At 34.7% G+C, this 17,921-nt stretch overlaps 2 protein-coding genes across 14 annotated transcripts; both read right to left on the reverse strand.

Annotated features, from left to right (window-relative positions):
• Window positions 1–52: 52 nt before the first annotated feature.
• On the reverse strand, window positions 53–8,974 carry LOC111713634 (trafficking protein particle complex subunit 12). 13 transcript variants are annotated; one of them, XR_002767755.1, is made up of 11 exons: window positions 8,812–8,974; window positions 8,324–8,373; window positions 7,547–7,669; window positions 6,384–6,463; window positions 5,545–5,656; window positions 4,806–5,002; window positions 2,743–4,468; window positions 2,310–2,488; window positions 1,653–1,731; window positions 893–998; window positions 53–199 (listed from the first exon to the last, which is right to left on the reverse strand). XR_002767755.1 is itself a non-coding variant. In XM_023488553.1 (11 exons), the coding sequence occupies exons 1-10, from the start codon at window positions 8,940–8,942 to the stop codon at window positions 943–945; spliced, it is 2,733 nt and encodes a 910-aa protein (XP_023344321.1). In that variant the 5' UTR covers window positions 8,943–8,974; the 3' UTR covers window positions 53–199; window positions 908–942. The 13 variants fall into 13 exon arrangements, 10 of the variants coding, with proteins under 10 accessions (XP_023344321.1, XP_023344319.1, XP_023344317.1 ...); XR_002767754.1 differs by having other exon boundaries at window positions 53–632; XR_002767753.1 differs by having other exon boundaries at window positions 319–998.
• A 3,129-nt stretch (window positions 8,975–12,103) lies between these two features.
• On the reverse strand, window positions 12,104–16,902 carry LOC111713626 (zinc finger protein 675; the record flags this gene model as incomplete). Its single annotated transcript, XM_023488536.1, has 6 exons — window positions 12,104–12,828; window positions 13,951–14,043; window positions 14,366–14,404; window positions 14,688–15,458; window positions 16,278–16,340; window positions 16,769–16,902. Coding segments are annotated over 6 exons (1,227 nt in total), but the record flags the coding sequence as incomplete, so codon positions are not given.
• Window positions 16,903–17,921: the final 1,019 nt, after the last annotated feature.

Below are 17,921 nucleotides of genomic sequence, written 5' to 3' on the forward strand. Positions count from 1 at the left end.
TATATAGGGGAAAGAAAATGTACATTTTATCACAAAAGGTCTACGATAAATAAATAGATAATTCCATTATATTTTATTCTATCACAATCAGAAGAAAACATTGAATAAATACAAGATAATATTTTGTTTAGCATTTGACAATTTCCCGTTGCGTTAAGGTTCAGTTCTAACTCTTCTGACACTTATGTTCAGGCGGCTTCTAAAAAAAACAAAGGTGAAACAATATTGACTGCCAGCACATTTCCGATTTAAGGGAAAATGCCAAATCTAACTTTGATGGATTTAAATTATTTCATTCACTATTTATCGAAAAATCACCTAAAAAATACACAAGTGAACAGATTATATACACTGTACACTTACAGCAATCTGAGGTTTTTGGCTCGGCATTCTAGTTAAGATAGTTTCAGGTATCTTTAGTAAGCTTATGGAAGATACAAGCAGTAATGCCAAGCGTTGCCCAGGGTTGATTTTATATTTATAATTCCAACATCTGTTATCCCCGAAATTGCTCTGAGTGCTCAGTGTTTGAAGTGAATAAATATGAAATAGGACTTTGTTGTTTTAGATCGGTAACTCTTGTTACTGGAGCACTGGGCCAATACACGAACTAGACAAACTATCAAGGGCTTCTAAATATTCCTTGTGTTAAAATAAAAAGCTTTCTACAGTTTATAACCCAGAACTTCGGAGGGATCGAAAGAATTTACAAAATTTCGATTTTTAAACCTATTGATAATGAAATGATGCAGATATTTAGTTTTTTAGTTAAATATATATATGGAGCTTTTTAAAAATATTCCCGCATGTTTCATGTTTAGGTATAATAGTATAATAGTATAAGACCCATTGAAAAAATGTCAAGCCGATATTTTAAAAATTCTGCGTTTAACTGTAGAACTATAACAATGCAGATTAATCAAAATCAAGATGATGTGAAAATTATAGTTTGAGGGATGATGTAGGGAACGAGTCTGGAGAATGAATAGCAACTAATCCTGAAAATAATAATTTAATTAGATTGTACTTTTATCTCTCTCAGCCGGAGATATATATATTATATATAATTATAAATATTTCAGATTTTAAACTACACATTTTATTCAAAAAGAATTTTACTAAAAATAATGTTTCACGATCCTCAGAAGTCAAAATAATATATAATAAAATATAATAAAATATAATAAAATATAACCGAAATAAATTCAAATAAATTCAAATAGATAAAAAGAATAAAAGAACGAATAAAGTTCAATATTTCTCGTCGTTTATTCCACGCTTCNCAAAGACGATATCGAATTCGTCACTGAATTCCCATGTTTTTTGGGACACCCTGTATCTAAATCTCAGTATTTGTAAAACTAAATGAATAGCTATAAAATATGCAGCCTCAGTTTTAAATTCAATTAAAAAACTAAATATCTGTAGCATTTCATTCATTATCAGTAGGTTTAGAAAAATGACATTTCATAAAGTTCTGGGTTAAACTCGAAATATTTTTTTCAGCGTTTTCATCTAGTTCTCGTTAAAAAAGCAGTCGGTTCGAAAAAAAACGAAAAATAAAATGCATAAACCGGATGCATTTAGCCTTGGGGATTCTTAAGAGAAAATAAGGATTTTCAAGACTACTTTTTCACTTTCTTTACTCTTACCTAGCATTCCAATTTTCTTCTGTAAAGCATAGCTAGACTCTAGCTCATACAGGGTACATAGGTTTAGAATAGGGTTCCCCTAGAATACAAAATAAGTTGGATCTAAGTAAAATTTCAAGGATATTATTGGAATTTTGTTTAATAAGTTAAAGGAGAATAGTACCAAGGGACCACTAGGGCACAGGAGGATTAAATATAAATCCAAAATAAGAAAAGTTTCCAGTTCTAAATTTCCAAGATAATTCTGCAATTCGAGAAAACGTGAAAAAAGAAATTCAGTTTTTGCAACAAACTCTGATTTTCCAATCCTATATCTTTGCAACCCAATGTCAAAATATGAATTCTATAAAATCAAACAATATAAGCATCAAATATCAAGCCTTACACCATGAGATTGCAAAAATATAGGGATAAAAAAATTTGAGTTTGTGGCAAAACCCCAATTCCTTTTCCACAGAATTGTAGAGAGGAATAGTTATTAGAGTTTCAATCTAAACTTTTGCCCTTTTTAACAACCCAGTAATATCAAATAAAATTGATTTAAGCTGTTTTACTCCTGAGGCTATCAGTAAAAAAAATGCTGAAATTAAAATGCATCAATGATTGAGAATCGACTAATACCTGCATACTATTATAATTCTTATTATTTTATTTTACCTGAATATTAGCAGTGTCAGAGGTTATCGAGTTCTCTAATATCTCCAGTCCCTCCTTCAACCTACCCAGGTATAGAAGGCATACGGAGATATTGTTCCGAATAATCCTATCCTGCTTTCCACTGGATAGAACTAGAGCACTCTGGAATCTCTCAAGGGCTGATTCAAACAAACCTTGACCTAGCACAAACATCCATTTATATCAATTTGATTGCATTTGATTCAACTTTACATGTATTTATTATTATCAAGTCAAATCTCTGACTATTAAACTAACATTTTTGTGCTTCAGATTTCAGAGTTACATTCCTATTTCTAAGTGGTTTAATTTTTATAACTAAATGCATTTGTCACATTCATCCTAAATCATAACTCCATTCTTTAGGAATTGAATCAGAAAAATCCTGTTGTGAGCTAGGTTAATGAAAGTTTACCTATTGCAAGGAAGGCTGAGTCCAGATACCCCTCTAACTGATCCTGAGGGTTTGAATTATCCCGCAGTTTACTCGCTTCAACAAAACATTCGTCCGCTTTCGAGATATTTCCTAACTGGAGATATAATCGTCCATAGGCAGCATGAAGAGCACCCTTACGCTCCACCTTCTCAACCGGAAGTAAAAGATCCAGACATTTGATCGCGGAATCATAATCAGCGCTTAGTATAGAATTGTTAATGAGAGAATAGAGAACTTGTCGTTCTCTCTCCGCCCAGCATTCTTCGGCTCTTTTTTTCTCTTCTTCATCCACGTCCAACCAAACATTACCGTCCGCGGTCATTCCCTTCTCCAGGTTCTTTAATATCTCTCTCACAGAAAAGAGAAGGGTAAAGAGTTTGTTGAAGCTCTGTATCGGTTTACCGTTGAGACCTGGTATTTGAGCAGCAAGTAATCTTAGACTCCATGGAACCATACTTCCTCGCCGACCTCCGTAAAGCTCTGTATAGTACTGGTAGAACAGATCTGGTTTATCCAGGTCGCCGAACTGACTGACCTCCGACTCTGCTACGGTGAAAAGCTTAAGTTTGACCAGGAGAGCTAATCTTGTGAACCAGATTTGTAAACTAGTCGGAGAATGTTTAGATAGTTGACCTACTTTACCCTTACCCTGACCATACATCTCTAGTAGCTGAGCGGTCAGGTTGATTGCCGCTCTGTAGTTCCCGGCCGCAATCAACTGCTGGAGTCCTCGTGTATCTGTAGTTACACCATCGGCCGCAAGAATCCGCCTTTTACACGCCTCTCCTTCGCCCTGGTACTTCGCCACAAGGTCTCTAACCGGGTCTCCCTGTTCACTACCCGGGGAAACACCAGGACAGGTCAGTTGGTCCCTGGTGGGGTAGTAGGTACCAGGAGTGGTTGCCATACTATCCAGCACCTCATTACAAGCAGGAGTAGGTATCCAAGCATCCAGTTCCTGGTTACTACTGGACTTAATACATGCTGGAGATTCAGGTCTGTTGACAGAAGACGGAGGAGGAGCTAGAACAAGGTTTGAACTAGGTTTATTAACAGGCGTAGCCTGGGGTGTAGTATCAGCACTATCCATGTACATGGAGATATCATTTTTAGACTCTACAACCGGAGTCGGAGCTTCAGGGGTAGCATACGCCGAGATGGTGCTAGCCGGAGACAGGAGATCCGTGGGAGTACTGGATACAAGATCAGAGTTGGGGTTGAGAGGCGTGGATGGGAAACTATTAGGAGTATGAATTCCAAACTGAAGGGGCGTGGTACCTCCGCCTACATTTGGACAGGGCAAGGTGAGTGCAGGAGACGCACTGCTTAACCCGGAGTTGTTCATATATCTTTTGGCCGGAGTCTCAATCGTAACGTCATGGAACCCCTCTACAGAATTACTATTTGTTCTTGATCTAGTTCCATTCCCCGGGGCCGGCGTAGCTAGCTGGTCAAATATATTATCTCCGGCGGGACTACCGAAATAATTAGATAGATTGCTTCCAGTCGCCGATACACCAGATGCATCGAGCACATTTATTGCCACCGCCGGAGCTGAGTCCGTCGCCTCTTGAATGACGGAGAGGCGGGATATTCCCGCCGCCAGATCCTCTGGTCTAACGCCACCAGGTCCATGTGAAAACGGTGTTGGTGCCGGTGTGGCCGGCATTCCAGTACTACCACCACTAGACATTCCTTCCTCGACCTGAATTAAGAATGTACAATGATTTGAAGTGCTTTTTCGGAGGACTACCAATTGCAAGCTTTTAAAATTAGTTTATACTCTAAATCATTCTTGTATCATAAGTAAATCAAATCAAAATTATTTAAATTTAGATGAAATTTTTTTGGATTAGTTTAAAATAAATATATAATGACAGCTAGTAATGCTATTATTAATATTATCATTTCGGATAGAAATGTTATATTGTAAATTACAAAGACTTAAGAGTTGTATTTGGGCACGTAAGCGCCATATAAAAGCAGATTCCCAATCATGCCATTAAGATAAATAGTCTGGAATCAGTCCCTTTAAACTTTACCTTCAGCCTGGTAATACCAGCTGCCAGCTGTTCTGCTAGAACTGAGTGCTGTGCTGGAGATGGAGAGAAAGGAGTGGGTATAGGAGTACAAGGATTACTCCCTGAATCTAGTCCCTCGTCTCTTCTAGCGTCTAGTCCTGCGATACCTTCAGCTAGATGCTCAGGTATTATTCCCAGGTTGTTTACTAGTACTTGTCCTACAACACAGCATCAAGGATTAAGGGATTCAAAGTCATACTATTATCCCTCATCAACCCATACACTTGAGGCTTATCAATTAAACAAAGCGTGGATTTCTTCATCAGAGCCGAGTAAAAAAATGTCTAAGATTTATTTAGCAGATAGTTATATGAAATAGTTTGAAGGATACTGGTTTACAATGTTGATTTGAAGCTGGGATTGTGTTTACAAACCTCGGTCATTAAAGAGACTTTCGACGTATTTTTTAAATGGCCTTTCAATTAAAGAGCTACAAGTCCCATTCACAAAGGTTCCCTTAAACCCTCAATCATTCTAAATAGCAATGAGCAAAATATCGTCGTTTTTAAACAACAAAAAGAGACAGTGTGAATTTCCTTCCTTGTTTCCTTGCATATAAATCCCCAAGTAACTTAAAGAAACTGGTAGTTGTAAATTTTTCAGTTTTTAGATAGAAACTTTATCATTTTTTAAATAGAAGCCCACTTCAATTTACGTCGACAGTTTCTTTATCATTTGTAAATATCGAAAATATAAATACCTTGATATGGGGGATATGCCGGAGTAGTTGAAGGTGTAGTTGGTTGAGTACTGGACAATGATAGTATTCCTTCCTCTCTTAACCTCGCTATGGACGCTGCTATCTGCTCAGGCTGAAATAAATACTGTTAATACTGATTATCCAGATTCAAGAGTACTGAGAGAAAGGGTTAATATTAATCTTTACTCGGAAGTATTTCTAAGAATACCTCATGTGTTTTATTATCTTCTAGTAGTACTCCAGGATACATAACTAGCTTGGGAACCAGCGTTGCCCAGGGTACCCATAGTTACTCCCGCCGTTTACCCACGCTTGGTCGTAAATCACGAGTTTAGCTATTTTTCCCTCTAAAAGTCGACTCACTCTACTTCAAATCTCAAAACCAAATCTTCCAAGTCCACTATCAAAATTTTAGGCCAATCGGTTCCTGAGTTATGATCGGACATCCAAACAGACAAACCGAGATTACTACTTTAAATTTACAAAAAAACACAATTAAAGGGTGACTGTTTTATTTATTCATTCATTTAAAGGAATACGTCTAGTAATCTGTAATTCCTTTTTCAGAACCCAGACCGCAACTATTATTATTGATTTTAAATGGTCAAAATCAAATTTTTGCAATCAGAAATCAATTCAAGTAATTTGTACGAAGCAGACGCATAATCAAATTGAGGGAATCTAAAAATAACACATTTATTTCGTTCACATACATCAGTACCTTTTTCTATATCCTAACTGGAGTATATTTATATTCTGGAACAGTCGTACATCCTGGATAACCTGTTTATGCTGTTTAACACTAGGAGAAGGAGAGAAAGGAGTAGGTGCTGGAGTACCTGTATATGCTGTGTTACACTAGGAGAAGGAGAGAAAGGAGTAGGTGCTGGAGTACCTGGAACAGATCCGCTTGCAATTCCTAAACCAAAAGAAATTTATCTTATTCCCCAATATCCCCGACTTCTGAAAGAAGCCAATGGAAACTAAAGTGAAGAATAAATAAAAGGATTAAATAAAAAATTAACGATAAAATTTGAAATGAAACGATCGACAAAATAACTGGATGTGGGACCACTGATCTACCCCAAAATTATTTGACAAATAACATTTCACACGTTGTGGGAAGTTTTTTATTTATCTCTAGGAAAAGATTCTGTTCTCTATGCGGCTAATGGCTCTTGAACAAATGATAAAAGGATCAATGAGGTACTAGCTTTATTTATTTTCATGGACCTTTTTTAGACGCTTTATCCTAATCATTTATAATCCACAAAACGCCCAATCAGACGATCTTAAATTAAATAATTATTTAATGATGTTGGGGGATTATACACCCCTGATATGGCTCAGTTTCATTTGCCATAATACTTATGCCATAATTACACTTGCCATAATACCTTTGCCATAAGTAACACTTGCCATAAGTTACAATTGCCATAAGTCACACTAGCCATAAATTACACTTGTCATAATGGTTACACTTGCTATTATTACTTTTGTCATAATTTTCTAATTTTAAAAATATATAAATCTGTCTTTTTTTATTGTAAATGCGGGAAATTTTCCCATGAAAATTCCCACCTTTAGTTTTCTCAATGTTTTAAAACAGAACATTTGACACAAGTTCAGCTCCATATTTTCTCACAATGGAGGACCCTTTGGTGACCTTTGAGACCACAAGTAAGGGTAAACTGCAGTGGTTCGAGACAGCAACAACTACACCTATGTAGCCAATACCTTGTTTACAGAAGTGAAATATTGGAAATGTTTGGTTAAAATGTGCTCAGCTAGAATTCGAACCCAAATTCGAACTGTCTCTGAATTAGATTTCTAATTTGTATTTAATTTGTAATTATGGCAAGTGTAACCATTATGGCAAGTGTAATTTATGGCAAGTGTTACTTATGGCAAATGTATTATGGCAAATGCAATTATGGCAAAAGTATTTATGACAAAAGTATTATGGCAATTGAAACTAAGCCCTTGATATTTCTAAAATTACCTTCGTCTCCCCCTATACTTGATATTCCAGCAAGTATTGCGTCTGGATGAAGAGAATGGTGGTGCAGCGGAGCACTACTGTTAGGAGTAGGAGCTGGAGTAGCAGGGTTAGATAGTCCACGTTCTATTATTATCAATATTATTATCATCATTAGCAATATAGTCATCCATCAGTCATCAGTCATCCATCAGTCATTCATCAGTCATCCATCAGTCATCCATCAGTCATCAGTCATCAGTCATCAGTCATCAGTCATCAGTCATCAGTCATCAATCAGTCATCCATCAGTCATCCATCAGTCAGTCATCACTCATCAGTCATCAGTCATCAGTCATCAGTCATCAGTCATCAGTCATCAGTCATCAGTCATCAGTCATCAGTCATCAGTCAATCAGTCAATCAGTCATCAGTCATCAGTCATCAGTCATCAGTCATCCGCCATCCGCCATCCGTCATCATTCATCCATCAGTCATCAGTCATCAGTCATCAGTCATCAGTCATCAGTCATCAGTCATCAGTCATCAGTCATCAGTCATCAGTCATCAGTCATCAGTCATCCATCAGTCATCAATCATCAGTCATCAGTCATCAGTCATCAGTCATCAGTCATCAGTCATCACCATCAAAAGTAGTTTCAGTCTTATTTTTATTAATTGAAACTTGGCATGTATTTGATTCATTTTCGAGGGTAAAAAATATCGTCAGATTAATTGAAAATGCCACGTAATACGAAAACAATTTGTAAAATTTAGTTTGCTTTAGTTGGGAGTTCCTACCTGCCCTTAGTCTGGTAAGAGAAGCTGTAAGCTGGTCTGGTGATGGGACTCTGGTTGTTAAATAATTTATCAGATTCAAATCAGAATTAATAAACAAGGCAATAAAATTTAATTGTAATAATGATTTTTGGAGACTTTAAGGTAACTACAAAAATGAAATATTTTAAATAGAAATGTGGTTATATATGTGTTTTGACTACTGATTTGTAAATAGAAAAGAATCTATATATATACTTGGCTTGTCTTTTGGTTTGTATCCAAAAATGCGAAGCGCCCTAAAGGCCTAGTAGAACAGAAATAGTAGTTAATGCGTACGAATTTTGAGATTCAAATTATTGAAAGGAACAAAACAAATTCTAATTGACAAGAACAAATAAAACCGTTCAGAACAAAAGATCTTTTAATTGGCAAAGCAAATTTTTGTTTTCAAACTACCAAAAAATGTTATATATTGCAAAAAAGGGAAGGGCACATGATAATCACTGTTCCTATTTCTATGAGTATGTCTAGCTGGTGCTGGAGTAACTTGTCCAATAGGTGTAGGAGCTGGAGTAGAGGAACCCACTGGAGATCTAACAGAACTAGTTGAACTTGTTCTACTCCGGACAGATCTGTCCATAGTATTCTATATCTGAAATATTTTCATATATCTGAATATTTTCATATATCTGAATATTAATTAATAATCCATAAATATCACATTATAATTTTGTCAATTATATTTGATTGAATTTGTTTTTTTTAATAGTCAAAAGAAAGAATTTTGTTAAGATTAGTTTTGGACTGGAAAAATCTGGTGCTATGCAAACGCCTCAACACGGAAACGGACCGAAAAGTGAATTTAGGGTCCGTTTCTTTTTTTCAAGAATTATTGGAATTCCCTCAAAAACTGAAGTGTTGAGGGATTTCCGAATATTATTGATCCATTTCTGTTAAATTTACATTTGATTTGTTTCCCGTTTTTTAGATAGGTTTTCGCATATTTTAGGTTCGTTTCCGGGGTTTGGAAAAAGTTATAAATTTTCAGTTTATTGGTTGGTTTTCTTTTTTTTCTATCAGTTTCCGCAAATTTTTTGTCCGTTTCCGGGTTTCAGAAAAATGTTATGAATTTTCATTTTGTTGCTCGGTTTCCTTTTTTACAATCCGTTTCCGCATATTTTTGGTAAATATTTTTGATCTTCCCAATATTTCGGTTTAATTTCTTTATTATGAAAAAAAAAAAACGTTAAATTTTGAAAAATCAAGGAAGAATAATTAAAAAATTTAAAATATATTTTGTCAAAAAACAAATAAAAACAAAGTAATAATTGTCTTATAAAGTAAACAGGGGTTAACAGAAAAGAAGAATGTTGGGAAAAATGACTATCTGCATTATAAACATGTATCAATTACTAGTTGCTTAAAAAATGTAATTTGTAAAAAATACGAAAATAAAAAAAAACCTAAATTTGTTAGCAAATGTATAAAATATATAGTATAATTCTTTTTGAACAAAATGTAAAATTAAATCAGTATAGGGTTGGTTGATTTATTTGCTTTTTTATTAGCAATCTGGTTGTCAAAGTTGATCAGACCTATTTTAAACCATTGGAAGGTTCTGATTTTATTTTGCTCGCTTTTATTTTTTTTCGTGTCAATTTATATCAAAAAATGGATAAAAGAGTCACTTGTTTTACAGTGTGTATCCGAACCTCCCAGAGGAAGGGTGTCAGCAGAGCTTTCTAAGCCTGTTAAGAGAAAGGGCGCTATGTGCGTTGTACTTGTATAGAAGTCTAGATAGCAAGGACAATTCTCTTCTCTTCTCTCTCCACAACTGAGCAGAAAGCGTGACTAATCCCGAACAAGATAAAGTAATAAAGATGAATACAGAAGCAATACAGAAACTCAAAACATCAGGGATGAAGTACATGCTGATACAGGTTTTAAGGGGGAACAGAGCCTTCAATAGACTTTAAATCAAATACCATAAACTGGTTTTTCACCCTCCTCACAATGGAAACTGGATTACTCATGGCAGACCTCTGACAATGATAGGCAAAAGACACACTCCCCGTGTTTTAAAGCGATGGGACAGCATGCTTAGCGGGTTATTTTTTCTTTAAAAATCTGTCCACGTGGGAATACAAGTTAACAGTGAGGACTATGGTATTTCTGATACCTGTTACCCTTACACCCCCATCCTCATCCGCCTACCTCCTAAATTCCAACCTTATCCTACTTCACGAGCAGATATTGTGGAACTCAGAAACTGCTTTGCTTTGGAATCTTAATCAAAACTTTCTGAGAGAGATCATCATTGGTTTCATTGGGTGTTCCTTTCCTAGGGGGTACACCTAAATCACCTTGAACCTAGCCGAATGCAGTTAAGGCTAGGAGGTCTTTTAATTTCTTTCTAAATTACTGCAAGACACTGATACATGTAATGCAGCTGACAAAGGGAAGTTCTCATTACAACAATGTCAGCAATAAACCTGCATAGATGGCCGATATCAAAAACAACTGAAATAAATACAGAAACTCAAGAGCTGATATTAAAATACTACAAATTGCCTGATCAGCATCTCAAAACTGCATATTAACCCTCCTGGGGGGGCGGGGGTATGCAGCTAATTGAACGAGCATTACAGGACAGCCAGGAAACAAGAAGATTGGAAACATGATTATCTGCATTCTGCATTAAATACATGTATCAAATAATTTGTTTCATAAAAAAAAATTAAAAATAAATAAATTGATAAAGTTAAAAAAGTCACTTGTTTTATCTATTATTTCCTTAAAATGAGTCTCATCCCGCCATTTGTTAAATTTTTAATAAATTTGTTTTTACGAGGTTTTTAGAATGTTTAGGTTCAGGTATATCACTAGGCCCTCAAGCTTGGTTTCAAATTCGACCAACCCTTATAAACAATGGTCATACAGTAGCAAGACGAATTGAAGGTCGTCTCAGATCTTTAAAATAATAAACGTCAATTATTTATGAACTTAGTTTTAGAAGTACAATTCTGAAGTTAATAATCACAAAGTTAGGTCTTTAAAGGGAGTGACCGGCTATGTAAGGTAGTTGAACTAAGTGTGCAGTGTTGTGGAAAACTTCTTTGGATTCATTTGAGACATATTAAACTTTATAAAGATCTGTAAATTCTGAGATTTCTATGGATGAAGCCCTGGCCTAATGTACTTTTAAAATATACATGTATGCCCAATTGTACTGTAGATATTTACATGTACAGGACGAATAGCGATGTTTTGCATAATTTTAAAATTTTTGTCTGCTTCAAATCCGCAAAAAAATAAGTGGAAATATGCTGGAAATATTATCTAATAAAACCTTATGACCATTATGCCTTTAGAAATTGGATACATTTTTTTGCGCATTTTGTGTCATACCTCATTGAATTTTTGATGAATATTTTTCAAATTTTGCAAAACACTAAAAAAACATTTTTCCAAAATTTTTAAAACGAATTTTATTTGAAATACAAAAATTTGGTTTCTCTGATATTTGCAATGTTCCAAAAAAATTTTGTGAATATTCATCACATTTTGTATAGGAAACGGATCGAAAAAACACGAAACCGACCAAACAAACTGAAAATTTATAAACTTTTCTGAAAACCGGAAAATGACAAAAAATATGCGGAAACGGATCAAAAAAAAGGAAACCGACCAGTAAATTGAAAATTTATAACTTTTCTTAAAAACCGGAAAAAGACCAAAAATTTGCGGAAACGGATCGAAAAAAACAAACAGGAAATCGATCAACAAACACTGGAAACGAACCAAAAATATGCGGAAACGGATGGAAATATTAAGGAACAAGAAGGTCAACAAATTGAAAATATTTTACTTTTTTAAAACCTGGAAACGGACCAAAAATATGCGGAAACGGAAATATTGGGAAATCACTCAAAAATATTTGACCCTTTAAAACCGGAATACGACCTAAAAATCGGGGAAACCGATCGAAAAAAGTGGGAAATCCCTCAAAAAATAAGTTTAAAGGGATTTCCGATTATCTTTTTTTTTAAAAAAACTCCTCAAAAGATTCTATTATGGGGAGATTTCCGTTTTTTTGGTCCGCTTCCGTGTTGGTCCGTTTCCGTGGTGACGCGTTTCTATTGCACCCGAAATCTAGATTTTTCAAACTTCTTTTTTTAGATTTAATCTGGTTTAATAAAATTTACACTGATTTTGTCAGTTTTATGCCATTTATGCTCGCTTAAGTGGGTTTAGTCTGATTTTTAGTGTTTGTAAGAGTTACTAGAATTTGGTCAGTTTGGTTTGCTTCACTCTCGAGTTAACTGTCTGCACTGCACAGGTCGGTTTCCATCCACCAGTTAATTCTGGTTTACTACAGTTTATATTGTTAGCTCCTAGTTTAGTCTAGAATATCGAATAGTTTCTGGAAATGAATCTGAGCAACAGGATTAAGAACATGATGAACCTTCTTGACATGTCTGCGGACTAGAGCTCGTCCTCCAAACTTACCTTCACACAGCACACACCTCAAATCAAATCAAATATTAGACTTTTAGAGAAATCATACTTATATTCAGGTATATTCAGGTGCGGCATATAATATTTTGCAGGGGGGGGGGGGGGGAATGATTTAGTTATTACCCCCCCCCCCCATGTAATAAAATTCCTCCCCTCTGGAATTTTTTACTGTGAATTTGGTCAATTTCATATCAAAAACGACCAGCTAGGGGTGGGGTGGAAGGTGGAAAATGTGTCTGCAAGATTTTGATTTTTATCAAAAAATCTTAATTGAGTGAAAAATTGGCGGCGCAGGCAAAATCTTATTTTAATCTATGCTCAAAAATTAAAATTTAAGGCTCCCAATTTTAGAGTGGGGGACGTCCCCTCCATAAGACGCCTCTGCACATATTTCCACACTTCAGTCTGATTGAAGTAACTCCACTTAAACAAGACTGGAGGCCTTATGACTTGCATTGTTAATATGTTAATAAACTACAACGTTTTTTTAATTAATGGATTAAACTTTCTAACAAGGATTATTTTTTCAGATTCAGTGGTAACCGATAAACAGCAGAATGATTGTAGTCTTTGGTCTATTATTTAATAAAAAAATATCGCTGAAGATTTTATAATTTTTAACGGTTAAATAGGAAAATGCGCCATGAAATGTTTGCAGAGTTGTACTTAATATACGCTATACAGGGTTACCCACAAAGGATGAGACTGTAAAGATTATCTGAAACTTAATAAATATGATAATTTCAAGGTTCAATTTATTAATTAATGGCTTATTTTTATCCGAAGAACTAACCCAGTTTACAGTTGCAGAGAATCATGAATATATGAAAAACAGACCGTTTACATTTCGTACAGTCGCCTCTGAAGTCTCATCCTTTGAGAGTAACCTTGTAAGTTACAAATACTAAGTCCTCGGCGCTATTTTAAACTATATAGTTGAAGCGAAGGTGCCGAATGACGATCTTTTTCTGCATTTTATTGATTATCATGTGTCGCTGTAATATTTTTATAATCTTTAAACGACCTAAAAAACAAAAAGACGAAGTGTTCCACTGTAAATACAAAGCTTTTCTAAAATAATCTGATTGTAATTTTCGTGAAAATGCAGGAGAGACTAATTCTGTCCTAACCTATGATCCTTGATCTTCTCATGAGATATTCGAATATGCTTTGCCAGCTCCCTCTTACTGTAGTACTTCCCTGTACATACAGTACATGTAAACCTGAAAAAATTTCCCTGTTTACATGTTGTAAAATTTTAAGTGTACATGTAAACAGAAACCGTGGGGAGATGTTTATATTTGTTCATATTAAACACTGTGCATGGAAATAAAAACAATGATCAAAAATCAAATCAAATCAGACTTCTAGGGTTGTCTTACGTCCATTCTATAATTCCAAAATGACTGTACTAGATCGAAATTTTAGACAGGGTTTACGATTCGCAGTGAGTCAATATGCATACAAAATATAAAGTTTCAGAAAATGTAACCTATACAGTACTCAAATCTAACATATTTGATTTGAAAAAAATTGTATTAGTACCTGTAAGACTCCCTATTGGTGTCAAGATGCATCGCATTCCTTAAAATAAAAATCAATGTTTAATCTAAGCTTAACTTCTTTTCATTTAGATCAATTAGATAAATATAGACTGAATAAATACTTTAAAAAGGTAAATAAAAGATTAATTTCATCTAGATTTTTTTGCGGATTTTTTAAACTTAGGATTTGGATTTATACTTTTAAGACAACGTTAGTCAGGCTTTTATAGTAATTAAACAGTGAACATGAACCTTTAAGAATAAATTGAGTGTTTGGCCTTAACACTTTTTCCAACCTTGATCACAAAGCATAATTTTTTTACCTGTGTTTGATCAGATTGGATGATTGATTAAAAGCCTTCGAACATATTTCACAAATCAAATTCTTCTCCATTGTATGAGTCAATCCATGCTTCACTAAACTGTCAATTCTTCCAAACTTTTTATCACAAGTCTCGCAACTGAACGGTTTCTCTTTCTTATGAAATGTTGAAACATGGCGTTTGAGCCCAGTTTTTCGTTGATAACTTTTGCCACACAAATCACAAACGTGGCCGATAACTTCTTGAGTTATCTTTTTTATTTCCACATTTTCTTTATTTGGCGTTTGTCTTCTTCGAAGTCTTCCTATAAGGACTGGAGTCTCCTGTAAGGTCTCAGTATTTATCGCTGAGTCTGAATAATTTGCTTCTTTTTCCTCTGAATTTTTAGTTGCCTTGATTTTTTCTCTTTTGTAATATTTCGAGGCATTGATAGTGTTAGGGGCATTTATATCCTTTTCCGATTTCAGATAATTTTGGTCCCTAGATGTATCAAAATGCTCATTATTCTCAATTAGATTAATCTTGTAGTTAACTAGCATAGTGGGCATGGATTTTTTGTCCTCCTTCTCGATTTCTTCGTTCTCTGGGCAGGGGTTTAAACTTTTATAGTTATCATCTACCCTTGTAGCATCATCAGTTTCTTCCTCTTCCGATCCCTGTTCCTCTTCCTGCTCCTCTAGTTTCTCTCGATGCTGTTCGTCCTTGATTTTGTTTTCGAGGATTTCCTGTCGGATTTTAAGAGATTTATTAAAACTATCCTCTATCTCGAGACTAAAACCAGAAAATATTATCAAGATGTTTTCATTTAACGTCACATTCAAGAGACTGTAAGCGTAATTTTAAATGATCCTCCATGCAACGATGGCAATGTCCGATTTACAACAGTATCCTTAAAAGCTTTGTCTGATCAAGCATGAATTAAATATCCATAGCTGAAAACTTTAGAATGGTGGATATCAGGATTAATGCTTAATACGTTCCTTTTCTTAATATCCAGATTAAATATTGCTTGTTCTCCACATGAATTTAAACTCCAGAAAAGTCAACAGATCGGGATTAAGGATATCACATTCTAAAGTTTTCAGCTCATGTTTCATTTAACTGTTTATTTTCATTTGCGGGTTCTGTGAAAAAGTGACTGGCGCATTTCTTGCTTGTAAGAAGCATTAGAGAAGATATCAGAATTAAACACTTTTCAAGTATGGAAAACGACGGTATCCTCCACATTTTTGATCAGATTAAGGTTTCAAGGCTACCGTGGTAAACCGGGCATTAAGCAATCTTTGCATGGAAGGCCACTTGAAGTCACGAGTACAGTCCCTGGTGACAAAAAAGTATCAAAAACTAGAAAGAGTTGCAAGTCGGTGTGGGAGGAAAATTTAGAGTTCAGTGTCTTACTTCACTAGTTTCAAAACGTCTAGAATACTTCAAACAACAAATACTATGTACTTTGAACATACAAATTTACAAAGGCCAATGCAGATAGAATTGATGTTTTTTCAATTCTAATGTTAAATTTAAATTAAAGTTTCATCCAACTTGGATGTATATATGGCAAAACATATCAAGCTTTTAATATTTTAGTTTTCCCTAAAGTATTGTAGATCCTTAGGTTGAAGGGCTGGAAGACAGTTAACCCCCTCTGCAATACATCTAAAAATCAGATTTTTAGTGCCCAGATATTTAGCATTGGATAATGTCGGAGACTATAGTTAATTATGTTTGGATTCTTATGACACCTTTCTCCGGTTCAAAAGTAGCACAAAATTGAAGAATTTTCAGTAAACTGGTCGGAGGCAATCATCATTTGGATTCGATTGAAGCATTTTTAAATTCTGATGTTTCTACTGAACCTTAACTTAGTGATATCCTAAGACTTCCCTAAATGAATGCCCTGGATTAGAATGCTAATCAATTGAGTTTTTGCCACGAACATAAATTTTCTTATTCCTATATCTTTGCGGCCTGATAGTTCGATAATTCGAACTCAGATTAGTTGATCTAACTAAACTTATAGTTTGAAATATAAAAGGTCTACAGCATTATTAGGTTGCAAAGATAAAGGAATATGATTAATTTACCTAAGTTTATGCAGCTGCTGATGACTAGAGCAGGTGTACAATGTTTTACAATTTGGACAATATGAAGCAATAAACCTAAATAAAAATGTTATACCCAGTAGAATTTTCTTATTATCCTGACCAACCCTTGGCCACTAATTGTACTGTCCTGTAATCCAAATCGCGTAGTAAAATTTACTGGATACAAAAAAACAGACGAGCAATGCAGATATTATTATCATATAGCATCATCAAAAAACTATACTGAGATAACCAGAAAATTGTAAAACGATTCAGGTCTCCCGTTCTTGAACTATGAAATTTTCAAGAAGATGACAATCTTAACTTCGGTTCTATAAATTTATTGAAAGAGCTGACTATCAGGGACTGAAAAGGAAAAATGAAAATGAGTATAAGCTGAATCCTAAGCATTTAAGGAGTTGATCGAGACCCATGAGAGTTCTATCTGATGTCCCTTTCTTGAGAAATTGATATAAAACTGTGTCAAAAATACGAAAATCTATGTAAATAAAATGTTGTATAAAAATAGTATGTTTAAACAGATCATATTCAGCAAATACACAACCAATCTGAAAACATCGATATCCCAAAGGAGTCTAAGAAACTTAGATTTGCTCTTTTTATTATTTGAATTTAATAATTTTTCATTTTTAATAGGTATGATTAATAATGTAATAAATACGTCCGTATCATGTGACCAGAACTCCCACCAATGACATTAGTTTCCCTAAGAGCTCCTTGTGGGGGACAAAAAAAATTTTGCAATGGCCTTGCATACATTTTATGCAAGGCTGTCTGAGCTCTCTATTGAGAAAATCATTGAATTGTTTGTGCTCTTTGTGCAAATCCTAGAAAATTGAAGTATTAATGAGTCGTTGAATGTGAAGATGGAGTAAATTCTAAATGAAGATTTCAAAGAAATTTCGTTTTAAAGTAATTTTAATGATGCTGTGATTAATGATTCAGTTAGCTGCAGTGGCACCACTAGGGGGGGGGCGAACCTGATTTCACCCCCCCCCCCTAATTCGACTCTATCACGATCATGATTGTGGTCCATCTTTTATCAAATTTTGACAATTGAGAAAAAAAATACCAAAATTTTTCTTAGGCGATTCACCCATCATTTCTACTAGAGTTTCTAACTATCAGTGGC

Source organism: Eurytemora carolleeae, unplaced genomic scaffold (genome assembly GCF_000591075.1).
Source record: "Eurytemora carolleeae unplaced genomic scaffold, Eaff_2.0 scaffold1453, whole genome shotgun sequence".
NCBI classification, from domain to species: Eukaryota; Metazoa; Arthropoda; class Copepoda; order Calanoida; family Temoridae; genus Eurytemora; species Eurytemora carolleeae.